The following is a 15,331-nucleotide window of genomic DNA, read 5'->3' as shown; positions in this document are numbered from 1 at the left end:
ACTGTATGAATTTCTATTTATTCAAATAAATAATTTGGTATGATTTTATTGAAAAGTACATTGCAAAATGAAAGATTTTGTCAGGAAATTGCAAAACAGGACAGACATGTCAACATGTTAGTCATTATCCGATGATTCAGTCTTTACACGTCACTGACTGGCATCTAATCAACATGTAGAGATGACTTTTTATTAAACAGACACACTGTACAGGGATAACACTGACACATATTCTTTAAGGTCTGTATCAGTTCATCATTTCTTTCTCACATATCCATAATGCAACTGCTATGTGGGTTTGATCATCATGGAAACTCGTTTGAAGTTAAAGTTTTCACTCATCCTGCAAAATATCTTAAAGGACCAGTGTGTAACATTTCGGGGGATCTATTAGCAGAAATGGAATATACTATCAAAATGTTAATATTAACTTTCATGAACTGAAAACACACTGTGAAAGGGTTGAAGCTGTAAGACGAAAACACAGACAACTCCCAGACCGGACAACGTCATGATAGCAACCTGTCAATCACAAGGTAGTCACGCCCTAAAGCATACCCTGCTTTATGGTCTATTTGACTCTAAATGGGATCATAATTTACTAAATGAACATCATGCTGGATTGAAGAAGACTTTAAACTAGTGATTGAGACCATAAACTCATGTTTACAATGTTTACTGAGGTAATAAATCAAGTGAGAAGTAGGCTCATTTTCTCATAGACTTCTATACAATCAGACTTCTTTCTGCAACCAGAGGAGTTCAAGGCGCTTCCTCATTGGCTTCACTTCTCAGACCCGGAGTTGCCCACTTATCCATTTATTCATTTATTTATTTCCACATATATAAAACTGCACAAAATCTAGTCAATGAAAATAAAACAAGAAATGTGTCCGAAGAGCTCAAGAAGCCACAGGCTTATTTATACAAAGGGCCTCCCCCCCAACCCCAGGAGACAAAAAAACAATAACAAAAAAGGAAGAAAGATCTAAACTAACATAATTTTAAAAATACAACCAAAGTTAAACAACAACAAGAAATACACAAAATGTGCAGAAAAACCTAACCAAACAGTGGAAAACAATCCAATAAAAACAATGAAATACATAGAAAAAACAGTACAGAAGAAAAGAAAATATATCTAAACATATCAAAAGATAATTTGACATCATTAATTAAATGTGATGATAATTTCCTTTAAAATGTTCTAAGGATAACGAGCTCTTGATAACATGTATTTTGGTGTTCCATATTTGTACACCACGATATCTGAGGGAGTACTGGCCATGTTTTGTTTTGTAAAAACATACTTCCCTCATACTTAATTAGTTGCTACTTACTTAATTACTTAATTAATAAATGACATACTTAATTAATTGTTCAGACTACTGAACAGTAGCACTAAATGAATGCAGAGCTGTGGATTGTTTTATGGATGTTTTTAGGTTGTTTTATAATTTTATTCTTAGGTATTGTCTTATTTATTGTAGTATTTATCAACTGTACTATTTATAGATTTTAAGGGCTGAGAGAGAGAGCCAGGGTAAAATGCATTTCATTGCATTTCACTGTACACTGTACTTTTAAATGCATATGACAAATAAACTTGAAACTTGAAACTTGAAACTTAAACATACTTAATTAGATACAAATATGAAGTGAACCAACTTTTCCAGCAGGGCAAAGTGCTATTAGAGTGTTCGTACTGGGAAGTTGATTCACCTAACAAAATTATCCGCTGAGTTACAGACGTCTCTTTCCCAATGTAAGTCTTTATGAAAAGGTATTTTTTGGCCCCACGCATCACGTGACGGACACGGAAGTTGCAGTACCGCCGTTTGGCCACTACGCCGGCTTGGTTTCTTCACGGAGTCCGCCATGTTGCTCCGCCATGTTTCTACAGTACAGTTTACCTGAAGGCCACTGTGGGTCTCCGACGTGCTTGTGAAACTGCGGTAACATGAGCCACAGCGTGTAAAACCGTGGTACCGCCGTCTGACTTCCGTTGCTCCTAAAGTTATTATGGTGAGGATGACCTCTGAGCGAGGCAAATGGCGTTATCATGGCTTTGCACTCGGCAGCTCACGTTACCTCAGTTTTTGAAGGGGAGGAGTGAGCGGAGGGGTACTCAGTTGGTTACAATCTGCAACCACAGTGCTAGATGCCGCAAAATCCTACACACTGTCCCTTTAAGAGCTGGAAACTTGTTTCGGTACCAACGATTTTAACTGACTTCTTATATCCTGAATTATTTAACTGAAATCAGGACTTGTACAATAATAAATGTGATAGTAAAAAATCAGTCACAGCAGTCACCCCTGTTCTGTTTTTTCATGTTTATTATGCAGCTGTACAATGATATTATGATAGGTCTATAGTCTACTTTTTAATGTGATTACAATGCAAAGTCATTGACAATAATAATAAAAAAGGGAAAGCATACAGTAAGCAGCACACTATCAAAGGCTATTGCGTAACTTAATTAAGGATAAAAAAAAGATAAAAACTAGGTTAGACTACCAATAAAAGCCCTACAAATAAAATTCAATGTTGTAATAAACCTGCTATGTCAGTAGCACTTCTTGGCAAATAACTGTTCCTAATTAGTCTTTTTTACATGGCGTGAACCTAGAATCGTACCATACCAAAGTTAAAATGTAAATACAATATTTACAGGTCATTCTTGTCATGCAAGACAACTGATCTGGTTTTCAGGTTTTCAGTCCCCATGCAGGCTGATTTATTCAGCAAGTAATATACTGTATATATCCTAAGCTTGCACCCCGTTGGACTGAGGAGACATAGGGATATCTGAACCATCATTGGGTCTGTCTGGAACAAAACGATATCGTCCATGTTTTTTCCAGCGGCGGACGACGATGATGAGGATGAGGATGACGATGAGGACGATGGCCAATAGAATCAGCAACCACCAGATGACTGAGAAACGGGCTGCTCTGGGTTTAGGATCTGTAAAAAACAAGATAAAACAACATAAATTGAAAGTGTTCTTTTCACTTCTTCATGCCATACATTGTTATTTTTCCTGCATGGCTACACCAGTTACCACTTCACTGTATACATTTCCATAAGTGTTGTGCACATAGTCAGTAATGATACCTTTCATTATCAGTGTGACAGATGTTGTCACACTCCCAACTTTATTCGTGGCATCACAGCGGTAAACACCAGCATTGGTAGACGTGGCTCCTGTGACGCTGATGCTCTCCTGGCTCCCCCCGGTGGTCATCCTCACATTCACTGCAGAGCTGTTGTAGTGCCACTTGACCTCAGGGGGAGGATTGCCCTTAGCAATGCAGGCAAAGGTCACATTGTCACCAGGGTTCACCTCGTTTTTGAAAGTTCCGTGCGTGAACACAGGGGCATCTGTGGAGATGAGAATTGAGATGAAAAAATTATATTATTTAGAATCCTACCGTCAAAAAAACAATATACAAAGATGATTTCTATGATTCCAAACATACACAAAACATCAACATTTAGCGCGTGGGTGGCAATTCCATGTTCGTTAGTTGCTTTAAGTGAGTATTTTCCACTATCATCCTTTGTCCAGAGGGGTGGGGACGCCATCTCTTTTCCATCTTTAAACCAGGTGATGACAGGTGTAGGTATCCCGTCTGGTTCACACGGGAGAGCGCCATTCTCTACAACCTCTAAGCGAGCATCACAGGTAAATGAAGGTTCATCTGTGAACAAATCAAAAATAATTTTCAGAATAAATAATGGAAAAATAAATATGAAAGTATATAATCTCAAGCAGGTCTGATTCACTCACATTCAACTATGATACGGATGGAGATGCTGGTGTTGCCAAGGCTATTTCCAATTTCAGCTGTGTACTTTCCTGATTTAGCCCTGGTGAGGGGCTCAGATGCATTGATCAGGTTTTCCTCATAGTACCACTGAACAGTGGGTGGAGGGTTCCCATCGGCTTTACAGGGCCACTTGTCCATGCTGAACTCACCCTCCACACCAGCAAAATGGTCTGGACAATCTTTGATCAGTGGTTTATCTACAATAAAACATACATTAATCAAAACTTGATAATTATGGTGTGTGTTGAGCAAGTAATAAATAGATAAGTGGACTACTCACAGTGCACCACAGCCAAGTAAGGTGGTGAGGTTACAGTAGGGACGAGCTCTGGTCCATTTGGACTCAGGAGCAGCTCAGCCTTGCACCTGAAAAGTGCTCCGTTGTGATCTCTCTCAGGAATGACTCTCAAGGTACCGCTCACGTTTACTGGGGTGGTACTGGTGCCATTGAACATTTCTGTGTGCAGAATTTCATTGCCGCGGTACCACGTCAGTTTGAGGTTCTTCAGAGGAGCCACATTGGTGATGTCACATTGCAGCCAGTGGTCTGTGCCCTCCACCATCGGCCCTTGTTCCAACGCAGAAACTATCACACTGGCTGGAGTCTCTGCAAATAAAGCAAGGAGAAATAATTAGTACGAAAAAAAACAAAAAAAACGTAATGATAACCCTAAAACTGCAATCACAATCATACAAGAAATATGCATACACAAACGCCATAATATCTTCCGTATTTACATTGCTTTTGAAGTGGCACTGTAAGTGTAGGCTACTTATAGACCTTTTTCATTGCCATTCTGTTGCTAGGGCAACAGGTTTGGTCCAATTTTACTTCCTGGTTGGGTCTAGAAGGTAACCCACAATTTTTCAAAACTCTCGTGAGATGGTTAAGGTGAGGGATTGACCTCTAACAGTTAGGGTTAGGCATTGACCTCTGATAGTTAAGGTTAGGTATTGACCTCTGATGGTTAAGGTTAGGCATTGACCTCGAATAGTTAAGGTTAGGTATTGACCTCTAATAGTTAAGGTTAGGTTTTGACCTCTAATAGTTAAGGTGAGGCATTGAGCTCTAATAGTTAAGGTTAGGCATTGACCTCTGATAGTTAAGGTTAGGTATTGACCTCTAATAGTTAAGGTTAGGCATTGACCTCTGATAGTTAAGGTTAGGTATTGACCTCTGATAGTTAAGGTTAGGCATTAACCTCGAATAGTTAAGGTTAGGTATTGACCTCTAATAGTTAAGGTTAGGTTTTGACCTCTAATAGTTAAGGTTAGGTATTGACCTCTAATAGTTAAGGTTAGGTATTGACCTCTAATAGTTAAGGTGAGGCATTGAGCTCTAATAGTTACGGTTAGGTATTGACCTCTAATAGTTAAGGTGAGGCATTGAGCTCTAATAGTTAGGGTTAGGCATTGACCTCTGATAGTTAAGGTTAGATATTGACCTATGATAGTTAAGGTTAGGTATTGACCTCTAATAGTTAAGGTTAGGTATTGACCTCTAATAGTTAAGGTTAGGCATTGACCTCTGATAGTTAAGGTTAGATATTGACCTATGATAGTTAAGGTTAGGTATTGACCTCTAATAGTTAAGGTTAGGCATTGACCTCTGATAGTTAAGGTTAGGTATTGACCTCTGATAGTTAAGGTTAGGCATTAACCTCGAATAGTTAAGGTTAGGTTTTGACCTCTAATAGTTAAGGTTAGGTATTGACCTCTAATAGTTAAGGTTAGGTATTGACCTCTGATAGTTAAGGTGAGGGATTGACCTCTAATAGTTAAGGTGAGGCATTGAGCTCTAATAGTTAAGGTGAGGCATTGAGCTCTAATAGTTAAGGTTAGGCATTGACCTCTGATAGTTAAGGTTAGATATTGACCTATGATAGTTAAGGTTAGGCATTGACCTCTAATAGTTAAGGTTAGGTATTGACCTCTAATAGTTAAGGTTAGGTATTGACCTCTAATAGTTAAGGTTAGGTATTGACCTCTAATAGTTAAGGTGAGGGATTGACCTCTAATAGTTAAGGTTAGATATTGACCCCTGATAGTTAAGGTTAGGTATTGACCTCTAATAGTTAAGGTTAGGTATTGACCTCTGATAGTTAAGGTTAGGCATTGACCTCTAATAGTTACGGTTAGGTATTGACCTATGATAGTTAAGGTTAGGCATTGACCTCTAATAGTTACGGTTAGGACAGGTTGTTGGGCAGCGAGTCTCGCTAAAGTTTTTGCATGTTTTTGCAAGTTTTCTCGCTTTGTGGGTTACCTTCTAGACACGACCTTAACAAATAGGAAATACAAAGCGGCCCTTTAAGAATGTTTATGTTTGAAAATGTCTATAAATAGTTTCTGTAAGCAAAAGACACCATTACTTTATATCATTTTGTCAAACAGTTTGTCGGAGATGAAGACAGACAATAATGTATAGTCTGTAGACTTGTACTCACGATAAAAACTGATGTCTAGCTCTACATGACACTGGGTATCATCATCTCCCCAATTAATGAAGCATATAGGTTTTGTGTCCCAGTCTTCCACTCTTTCAACCTTCCAGGTGACCGAAGAAGAATCTTCAGTCGACATGCCTCCAACTTTGGCCTCCCAGCCCATTTTTGAAACAGGTGCAGCTGATGTGCTGCAGTTAACTGAAGCTGGACCTCCAAATTCCACCACAACTTCAGCAGGCGTCAATACTAGGGGGCAACCTGCCATTCAAAAGCAAGCATATTCAATCAGAGCTTGGTGCACAATAAGAAAAAAACAGATCCACAAGTTGATCAACACAGATATTAGCGACACATATTCCATATCTAATGTAAAACATGCATACCACGTGGTGTTGTTGGCCCGGGGGTGGGTATGGCTGCAGGGGTGGTCATGGCTGCAGGGGTGGTTATGGCTGCAGGGGCTGCTGCTGGTGTGATCGGTTTTATCACATGAACATGGATCTGCTTAGTTATGTTTCCCAGATAATTGATAGCTGTGCAGTTCCAGGTTGTGTCGGTTACTACTCCAGTAATGTTGAGATAATTGGTTTTAGTTACATTCATCCCACCATGTAGGTCTATCCAATGAAATTCAGGAAGAGGGCGAGCCTCAGCTTCACAGTTCAGGGTGACAGAATCACCCTCATTCACATAGACATCCTCCGTTTCGGTCATGAACTCAGGAGCATCTGAGGAGGAAAATTATATTCATTCAAATATTTACATTATAGAGAACGACATTGAGAAAATTATCACAACAGAGTGTTTACTCACAGTGCACGGAAACAGTGCGATTGTCAGAAACAACAGGAAGTAGTGGTCCGTCTGGCCCAAAGTCCAGCTGAGCCTCACATCTGAACTGAACTCCGTTGTCTCCTCTAGTGAGGTTGACTGTCAGAGTAGAAGACTCACTCACTAGTCTTTTGGTTTTTTTGGTGAAAGTGTCTGTCCTGATGTAATCATTGTCTCTGTACCACTTCACTGTGAGGTTTTGAACAGGAGCAACGTCGACGACATCACACTGAAGCTGGTACCAAGTCCCTTCCAAAGCATTTGAATGCTTTGTAGGATACAGGGCGACCATCTCTGGATTCTCTATGAAAATAAAATTAGATTATTGTTTTTGCTATTTGTTTCATTACATAATATGCTTTTGAAATTACACTTACGGTATACGGTGATTTCAAGGTCTTTGCTGCATTCATGAGTTGCATTCATTTTTATTCTGCACTCTGCCGTCACATTCCAGTCTGACAGTGACAATTCATATTCTGTACGGCTATAGTCAAGTTCCAATGCAGAGTCTGTGTTTCCAACACGCCAGTACATCCCATCATGATCTTCTTCTATGCTGGAGCAGTTTAACTCTACTGACTCGTTGTATTTTCCTAGAACCTCAGGCGGATCCAGGAAGAGAGGGTTGAGCTCAGTGGGGCATATACTGTCTGCATCTGTTGATACACAATAGTTAGGCTTTTATTGGACTTTAAAAGTGGACATTTGCTGCACTCTGGTGGCTCAGATCACTATTGCATGCCACTTATACTTTGAACTGAGAATGGCTGAATTCTAGCTCACAGTACCACCAGTAATAACAGTGTTGCATCACAGACAAACTTCTCCACTGTTCAACAAAAACAAAGATCAGCACTGACACATTATACATGTATAGTAGGTCCTTATAACGCAGAGATAAACGTGCACATGGCCTTAAAGGTGCAGTGTGTAGGATCTGGCGGCATCTAAAGCTGTGAGGTTGCAAATTGCAACCAGCTGAAACGTCTCCCGTGTGACAAATGTGAAAACGCAAATGGCCTTATCTAGAGCCAGTGTTCGGTTTGTCCGTTCTGGCCTACTGTAGAAATATGGCAGCCGGCTCCGTGAAGAGACCCCGATCCGTATGTTAAATAGGAATCCTGCTGTAGGGTGGGGCAGGAATGAGTCCTAAAACCTGGAAATAAGTTTGGCAGAGTAGGCCGTCGTTATAGTAGAATTCGTAAATAGTGAGGTGGGAACCTTGTTTTAAAAAGTGCAGCTACAGCACCAGCCACATGTAGAAATTCAGTTCAAGTACTACACAGACAGTATTTATATATTTATATACAGTATATAAATACTATCTGTAAACCATCCGTGCTGTGTTAAGACTATAGTTTATCTGCTGTTGTTCTAATACTTTTTATTTCAAAATGGACTCCATCCACCTCACCCACTGTGGTTTTCACAAGTCAACTGTCACATTAAGTTACAGCGGAAGTTTTTACCACACACACCTCGCCTACTTCAAATCTTAAAGTTTTAATTACATTTAAAGTCACTTTTTTTTAAATAAAATCTTGGTAACACTCTTGGTAATTAAGTTAAGAAGTTAGATTAACACAATATCTTTGAAATTGAGTTGAAAAAAACTTAATTTGTGAGTTAACAATTTAAGTATTTATGCAAGTAAGTAGGTAAGCTAACAATTTTCTTTTTCAGGGTATCTAGCGTACATTATTTACTTTCTTTTTCCAGTCACCATCACTGGTAACACGTGGAGCTTTTGAAACTATAAGCAAGCAAGAAACTACCTCAGTATTTTACTGACACCTGAATTTCCCTCCGGGGATTAATAAAGGTTCATCTTTTCTTATCTTATCTTACTATGTTTTAGCACAAAATATGGTATAACAGTTAAGACAGAGCTCCTGTAGAGCATCACTATCACTCACCACACAGTGAAAACACGAGCACGAGGAGGCCCAACATCCTGAGACGCAGCATGCTATCTGTCAGCATGTGGGAGGAAGGAGATGGATGGAAGAGGTGAGGCGACTTTCAGGATGGTCCAGGAAGATGTCCAGCTTCAGTATCTGGATGAGATGGACCGTGGCTCAGAGCTGACCCTGAGAGCGACGACCTGCTGCTGACAGTGACACGAGCTCAGCAAGATGAAAAGAAAGTGTACCAAGGGAAACTCAACGCCCTATTGTACAGGAAACTGCCTGCAAAAGACGGAAATATGACACCGAAAACCACAGTTTGTTCTTTGTGGAGCAACTGCAGATGACACTCCTCCCCTTCCATATTTTGGGTATCATTCACTGTATGAATTTCTATTTATTCAAATAAATAATTTGGTATAATTTTATTGAAAAGTACATTGCAAAATGAAAAATGTTGTCAGGAAATTGCAAAACAGGACAGACATGTCAACATGTTAGTCATTATCCGATGATTCAGTCTATACACGTCACTGACTGGCATCTAATCAACATGTAGAGATGACTTTTTATTAAACAGACACACTGTACAGGGATAACACTGACACATATTCTTTAAGGTCTGTATCAGTTCATAATTTCTTTCTCACATATCCATAATGCAACTGCTATGTGGGTTTGATCATCATGGAAACTCGTTTGAGGGAGTAGGACCCCCCGTGGAACTCGGCCCAGTAGACCCCGTCCTGGTAGCGGCTGCGGTAGTGTCCGCCCCGGTACCACACGCCGTTCAGATTGGAGTGGGCACACATGTGGTACCACCAGCCTCCTTTTTGGTAATGAGCGCAATTTCCTGCTGACACAACAGAGGAATGGGCGTATTACATATCAGAAAATAGCAACAGAAAGCTAACAAACAGGACCTGGGGGGAAGAGCAGACCTGTGTAACTGTCCTTGTCTCGATCCAGAGTGGTGAAGGCCTTGTTGTTGTGCCATGAGAGGGAGTCCCCTGCGTTGCCGTGGTATTGTCCCAACCGCAGCCTGTACCAGTCGCTCTCCGGTTCCAGGTGGAAGCTGTCGTACTCTGCGAACACCTGCCGGCCCTGCCAGTCCTCCAGAGCCACCCGTAGCTTATACTGGGCCTGTTTAGTGAGCCAGTAGAGGTGCTCCAGGCCGAGCCAGTACTCTCCGTCTAGGTTCCCAAAGCCTTGCTGTAACACACCAACACACTGGTTAAATCTAAGGAAAATATTAATCTTGTGTTCTTTTCCCCTGACTCTAGTGCAGCAGGGCAAAGTTTTCACTTATCCTGCAAAATATCTTAAAGGACCAGTGTGTAACATTTCAACATCTATTAACAGAAATGGAATATACTACCAAAATGTTAATATTAACTTTCATGAACTGAAAACACACTGTGAAAGGGTTAAAGTTGTTAGACGAAAACACAGACAACTCCCAGACCGGACAACGTCATGATAGCAACCTGTCAATCACAAGGTAGCCACGCCCTAAAGCATCCCCTGCTTTATGGTCTATTTGACTCTAAATGGGACCATAATTTACTAAATGAACATCATGCTGTATTGAAGAAGACTTGAAACTAGTGATTGAGACCATAAACTCATGTTTACAATGTTTACTGAGGTAATAAATCATGTGAGAAGTAGGCTCATTTTCTCATAGACTTCTATACAATCAGACTTCTTTCTGCAACCAGAGGAGTCGCCCCCTGCTGGCTGTTAGAAAGAATGCAAGTTCAAGGCTCTTCCTCATTGGCTTCACTTCTCAGACCTGGAGGTTACCCACTTTCCACAACTAAAGATATTCCCATGAGCCTAAGTTGGACTTGTGTTTTGTGCTAATTACCAAATGCCAACATGCTAACACGCTAAACTAAGAATCACCTTATACTGCTCCCAAGTCCTGAAGAAGTTGACCGACCCGTCCTGTCTCCTCTGGATGACCGTCCACCCTCCCTGAGCCTGACTCTGCTCACACCAGGCTTGCAAGAGCCGGTTGGCGCTCTGTGGACGGAGCAGGTAGATCCCGCTGGTGGTCTCGCCTGATTCCAGAACATGCTGGCAGTCTCGCCACGGCCCTGAGACGGGAGAAAAATAAATGTAATGGAGGAGCCATAATAAGACAAGTAATATGCAGCTATATGTTGTAGTATTGTAATATGCTGTATGACATAATATATATAACATTTTGAAATTCTTTAAGGCAGTGAATGGAAGGGAAAAAATACACCCAATACTGATTTTCCCACTTTCCCAGAGTCAGAAACTAATATATACCTTCGTACAGACATTTTTTATGCATATATAGCAATATTAGGCTATTTTGGTTCAATTGTTGAGTGTCTGTTGGATAAAATAACAATAATGATCCCATCGGCATTCAGGAATTGAGCGAAATCAAGCAAGTAAACTAAGGCGCCTTTTACCAAGCTTTGTCTAAAGGGAGGCACACGTTTTGAAAACCCCTGATATAAGGTATTAAAGCGAAACACCTCAGGCAAAAAACATAATTTTTCATGCACTGGTCAATTTTGGGCTATTTTGCTTCCATAACATGCCTTCTTTCAGACTTTGTGTCTGTAGATTTCTCCTGAATTTACCAAAAGTTAGCATTAAATGATGCCTCATTTACATATTTAAACATACATTTGCAGAAAACCTGTAATACATAAAATAATTGTCTTAAAGAAAGTAATCAACTGGGGAAGTTTCATGGTGATATCTATTATATCTTTTTTTTACCCTATTCCCCTGTAGTGTCTTGCAAAATGCATTGAATTTTACAATACATATCCTTAAAGCCGTTTTCTCAAAAAGAGATTTTTTTCTCAGACTCTGAGCCAGAAATCTCCACTTCAGTAGCAATTACATCCACCAAACTTTCCAGTTTCATTCCTATTCTGAAGGTTTATGCAGAGGGGTTTGTTCATATATCATTCATAGCCTGATTTATACAACATTTTATTCCTAAAAACATGGCTAAAATGTATTTTTTTATAATGTTGACAGTATTTTCTGCTCTATGGAGTGATAAAACCCTTTAATTCTAATATGTCAACAAAATGAAAAAATAATTTAGAATTTATTTATCCAATGTTCAGATTTCTGTTCTCGAAATGTATGCAAATTAGCACATACTTAATAAGATAATACCTAATTTGCATATTTAAACATATTTTCAGAAAAGTTGTAATATACAAAATAATTGCCTTAATGTAAGTAATCAACTGGGGAAGTTTCATAGCAATACCTAGTAGTTAATTTATATATATTATATAATATGTCATGGCCAATAGCTCTCAGTTGGAGTTAATCAGGGATCAGGATTCTTACAGAGTCGAATCGAGACATAATGGATCTACCTGTCATTTTTTATATTCTTCATAGTAAATCTTTGAAAAGGAGTTACTTAATTTTATGTCAAACTTGTTGCCTTTACTTCGACTTTAACTCAGTGGTGACAATTTTGGAAAGCACAAGCGTGCCAGTTAGAGATGGTTTTTGAATTCAGTTTGTTTTAGCGTCAGGAAGATCACAGATACATAGCAGCTACTCCAGCTTATCTATTTAAAGCTGAAGAATTTTTTTCCCCCCAACACATGTCCAATGTCTCAGGTCACAGAGATAAGACAAACAGAGGAATCTGCACAGAGAAAATGTACACATGGAGGAAATTCTCCCACACAAACAATGCCTAATGGTCATCCCTGACAACCGTTTGTAGTCCAGGACAAGATGTGGCAACGCACGGTCTTTCATCAGAGCTTTTAGCAAGAGTTGAGTCACTTTGGTTTTGCTGACTTGTTGCAAATCCTCTACTTTGTCATTTCAAGCATTCCAGTTGTGCAAGTTTACAGTCGCCGTGTCATTTAAAGCTCCAACAAATGCTCTGTGTCTTCATTATAACATCCTCTCTGCTCTGATAAGAGCTGCCGGCTGTTTCTGACATTGTTTAGGCATTCCCAGAGAGATAGGGCTCCTACCAGCAGGTCACCGACTCCTTCGGCCTCTCCTTATCTAAGCAGCTAAATAACTCGGACAGAAGATTGATACGCTCATAAACACAAGTCTAATCGAGCATGCTTCACATTGATGTACCTGGCGTCTTTGTGACGGGGAAGCTGATGAATGGTGGGTCTGTAGGAGTGTTGGCGGTAGTGTTGGAGGGGAGAACAGTGGTTTCCTGCTGCGGTGGAAGAGCACTCTGGTCTCTTTGAACATCATTGGTCATTTCTCCGGCTTCAGAGCTGTAATTAGGATGCACATTAGGCTGGCTTTTTGGTGGTTCGGTCGTCACCTGTTCAGAATAACACAAAAACAACACACCATTCTCAGTTCCAGTGTAAAGACCTCGTATAAATTTGCAGATTGTTGTTCCCTATACCAGAAGGGCCGGTGTGGACTCCCTGCACTGGCACTGCTTCTCCAGACGGACGATAAACTGGTTCTGGGAGTTCATCATGGAGATGAGGGCTCCGTATTTCTTCTCCAGCTCCCGGTAGTTACTGGACACCTGCAGCGCCTGACACATTGCAGCACACATGAGGATGAGTTTGATAACCATTATAGGATAAGATGTAGATGATGCAGTGCTCCGCTCACCTGTGTCGTAGCATTCAGCAGCAGGTTCTCCACCCGCCGCTGCTCTGAAGCCTGGTCTTTCTTGTGCATGACTTCATGCAGCAGCTGGGCGTAGAGCTGGGCAATGCGAGAGTTCATGCCGTTGCTCTCTTTGCGCAGGGCTCTCACCTCCATGACGAGGGACCCCTCCTGCTCCAGTTGGCCCCGGAGTTTCTCCATCTGCTCCTGCTGCCGCTTGAGCTCCACCCGCAGCGCCGCCACCTCCGACTGGTTGGTGGTAGAAGCAGACTGCGTGTTCAAACACAGCGCGCCAGTCAGTTTTTGCTGCGGGACGATGAAAGTGTAGGAGCAACGGCCTCCTTTTGCATCCGGAGATCGAGGTGAACGTTTATGAGCCTCCTCCCTCTGTCCTCCAGCTCCTGGTACGTCCACACAGAGCGTTAAGAAGAGAGTCAGGCCTAGTGTCAGTGTCTTCTCCATGAATGTGTTATAGAGGTCAACCTGGTAGTGGAGGACAGGACATGATTAGAGTAACACATCAATAACAGCTGATACAAAGACATGAACTTTGTGGTATGGGTCTTGACTGTTCACCAGATGATTCACCAGGTGGCTGGAATTTATTAGCAGGTCAACACTGAAGGGACAACAGTCAACATCAACCAGCCAGAGTCAACACACTCCCATCTCACGGTCAACAGAACAACTTAGCCACGACAACCACGGTCAACACCATAAACACATGAATCCAAGTAGGTCAATATAGACATCTGACACCAGAATCTCCTGTAGCTATACCTTTCTCACTGGTACCAAAAGAAGATCTACACTTCAAATAAATAGTTTTTTTTATGAATGAAACAACATTTTTCTGGATTTTTATAATGATTTAACAAGCTAATGAGCTTTGGATGCCATAACCAGTACATTTAATCCCCATTAAAGTGGATAATATTGACTCACCGTAGCAGCTGAAAAGTGTTCAGGACGTCTTTGTTCTGCTCCAGTGTGTATCTGCAGCTCCCAGGATGCACTTGTAAAATAAATCTTAAAAAATCACATGTTCAAGGATCAGGAAGAGTTGCTTCTTCCAGATTAAAACTGGTCCTGCGTAAATGTTGAAGGTAGAAAAATTTGGGGCCACAAATGAATCTCAAGAAAAATACAAGAATGACACCCAAGTTTTCAGCTAGACTATCTTTTCCTCTCCGTCTGGAGGTTTGTGTCTCAGGATCTCTGGAGAGGGAGACAACTAATTACAAACTGTCCGGATGACGCCGCCTCTCAGTAGGCCCTACCTGCTGTTTAGCTGGATGTCTCCTCCCTCCTGACATCAACCTGCTATCCTTCCACAGACTAGCGTGGTATTCAAATGCAGTGGTTTACACTAGGTCTGCAGCTACTGGTTATTTTCATTGATGGTTTTGTTAATGGTTGTGTGTGTCTATTGAATGTCAGAAAATAATGAAAAGAGCCCATTTAGTTATAGTAGTTTTAAAGGTTTGTTCCACCCAGATACTACTATCTGTCCAAGTACTTATAATTCTAAGAGTTTATTCCAGTCAAATACTACTTTCTGTTTCACAACTTACATTTTTAAAGGTTCATTCCACCCAAAAACTACTTACCGTCAAACACGTTAATTAATTTCAACTTCCACCTTTGACAGTAACAGTTTAGCTTCCTGCTTATTTAGCAATGT

General features: G+C 40.7%; 2 protein-coding genes across 2 annotated transcripts; both read right to left on the bottom strand.

The window, feature by feature from the left end:
* Positions 1-2,405: 2,405 nt before the first annotated feature.
* LOC141780902 (vascular cell adhesion protein 1-like) lies at positions 2,406-9,296 on the bottom strand. Its single transcript, XM_074656358.1, has 10 exons — positions 9,034-9,296; positions 7,492-7,773; positions 7,097-7,417; positions 6,667-7,011; positions 6,284-6,541; positions 4,117-4,443; positions 3,797-4,033; positions 3,486-3,707; positions 3,121-3,387; positions 2,406-2,970 (listed from the first exon to the last, which is right to left on the bottom strand). The coding sequence occupies exons 1-10, from the start codon at positions 9,098-9,100 to the stop codon at positions 2,771-2,773; spliced, it is 2,526 nt and encodes an 841-aa protein (XP_074512459.1). The 5' UTR covers positions 9,101-9,296; the 3' UTR covers positions 2,406-2,770.
* Positions 9,297-9,433: 137 nt separating this feature from the next.
* angptl6 (angiopoietin-like 6) lies at positions 9,434-14,885 on the bottom strand. The gene is made up of 7 exons (XM_074656368.1): positions 14,593-14,885; positions 13,651-14,130; positions 13,433-13,570; positions 13,147-13,345; positions 10,933-11,126; positions 9,966-10,236; positions 9,434-9,877 (listed from the first exon to the last, which is right to left on the bottom strand). The coding sequence occupies exons 2-7, from the start codon at positions 14,107-14,109 to the stop codon at positions 9,693-9,695; spliced, it is 1,446 nt and encodes a 481-aa protein (XP_074512469.1). The 5' UTR covers positions 14,110-14,130; positions 14,593-14,885; the 3' UTR covers positions 9,434-9,692.
* Positions 14,886-15,331: the final 446 nt, after the last annotated feature.

Source organism: Sebastes fasciatus, chromosome 13, assembly GCF_043250625.1.
Source record: "Sebastes fasciatus isolate fSebFas1 chromosome 13, fSebFas1.pri, whole genome shotgun sequence".
Classification (NCBI taxonomy): domain Eukaryota; kingdom Metazoa; phylum Chordata; class Actinopteri; order Perciformes; family Sebastidae; genus Sebastes; species Sebastes fasciatus.
This window is presented reverse-complemented; position numbering and strand designations above follow the sequence as displayed.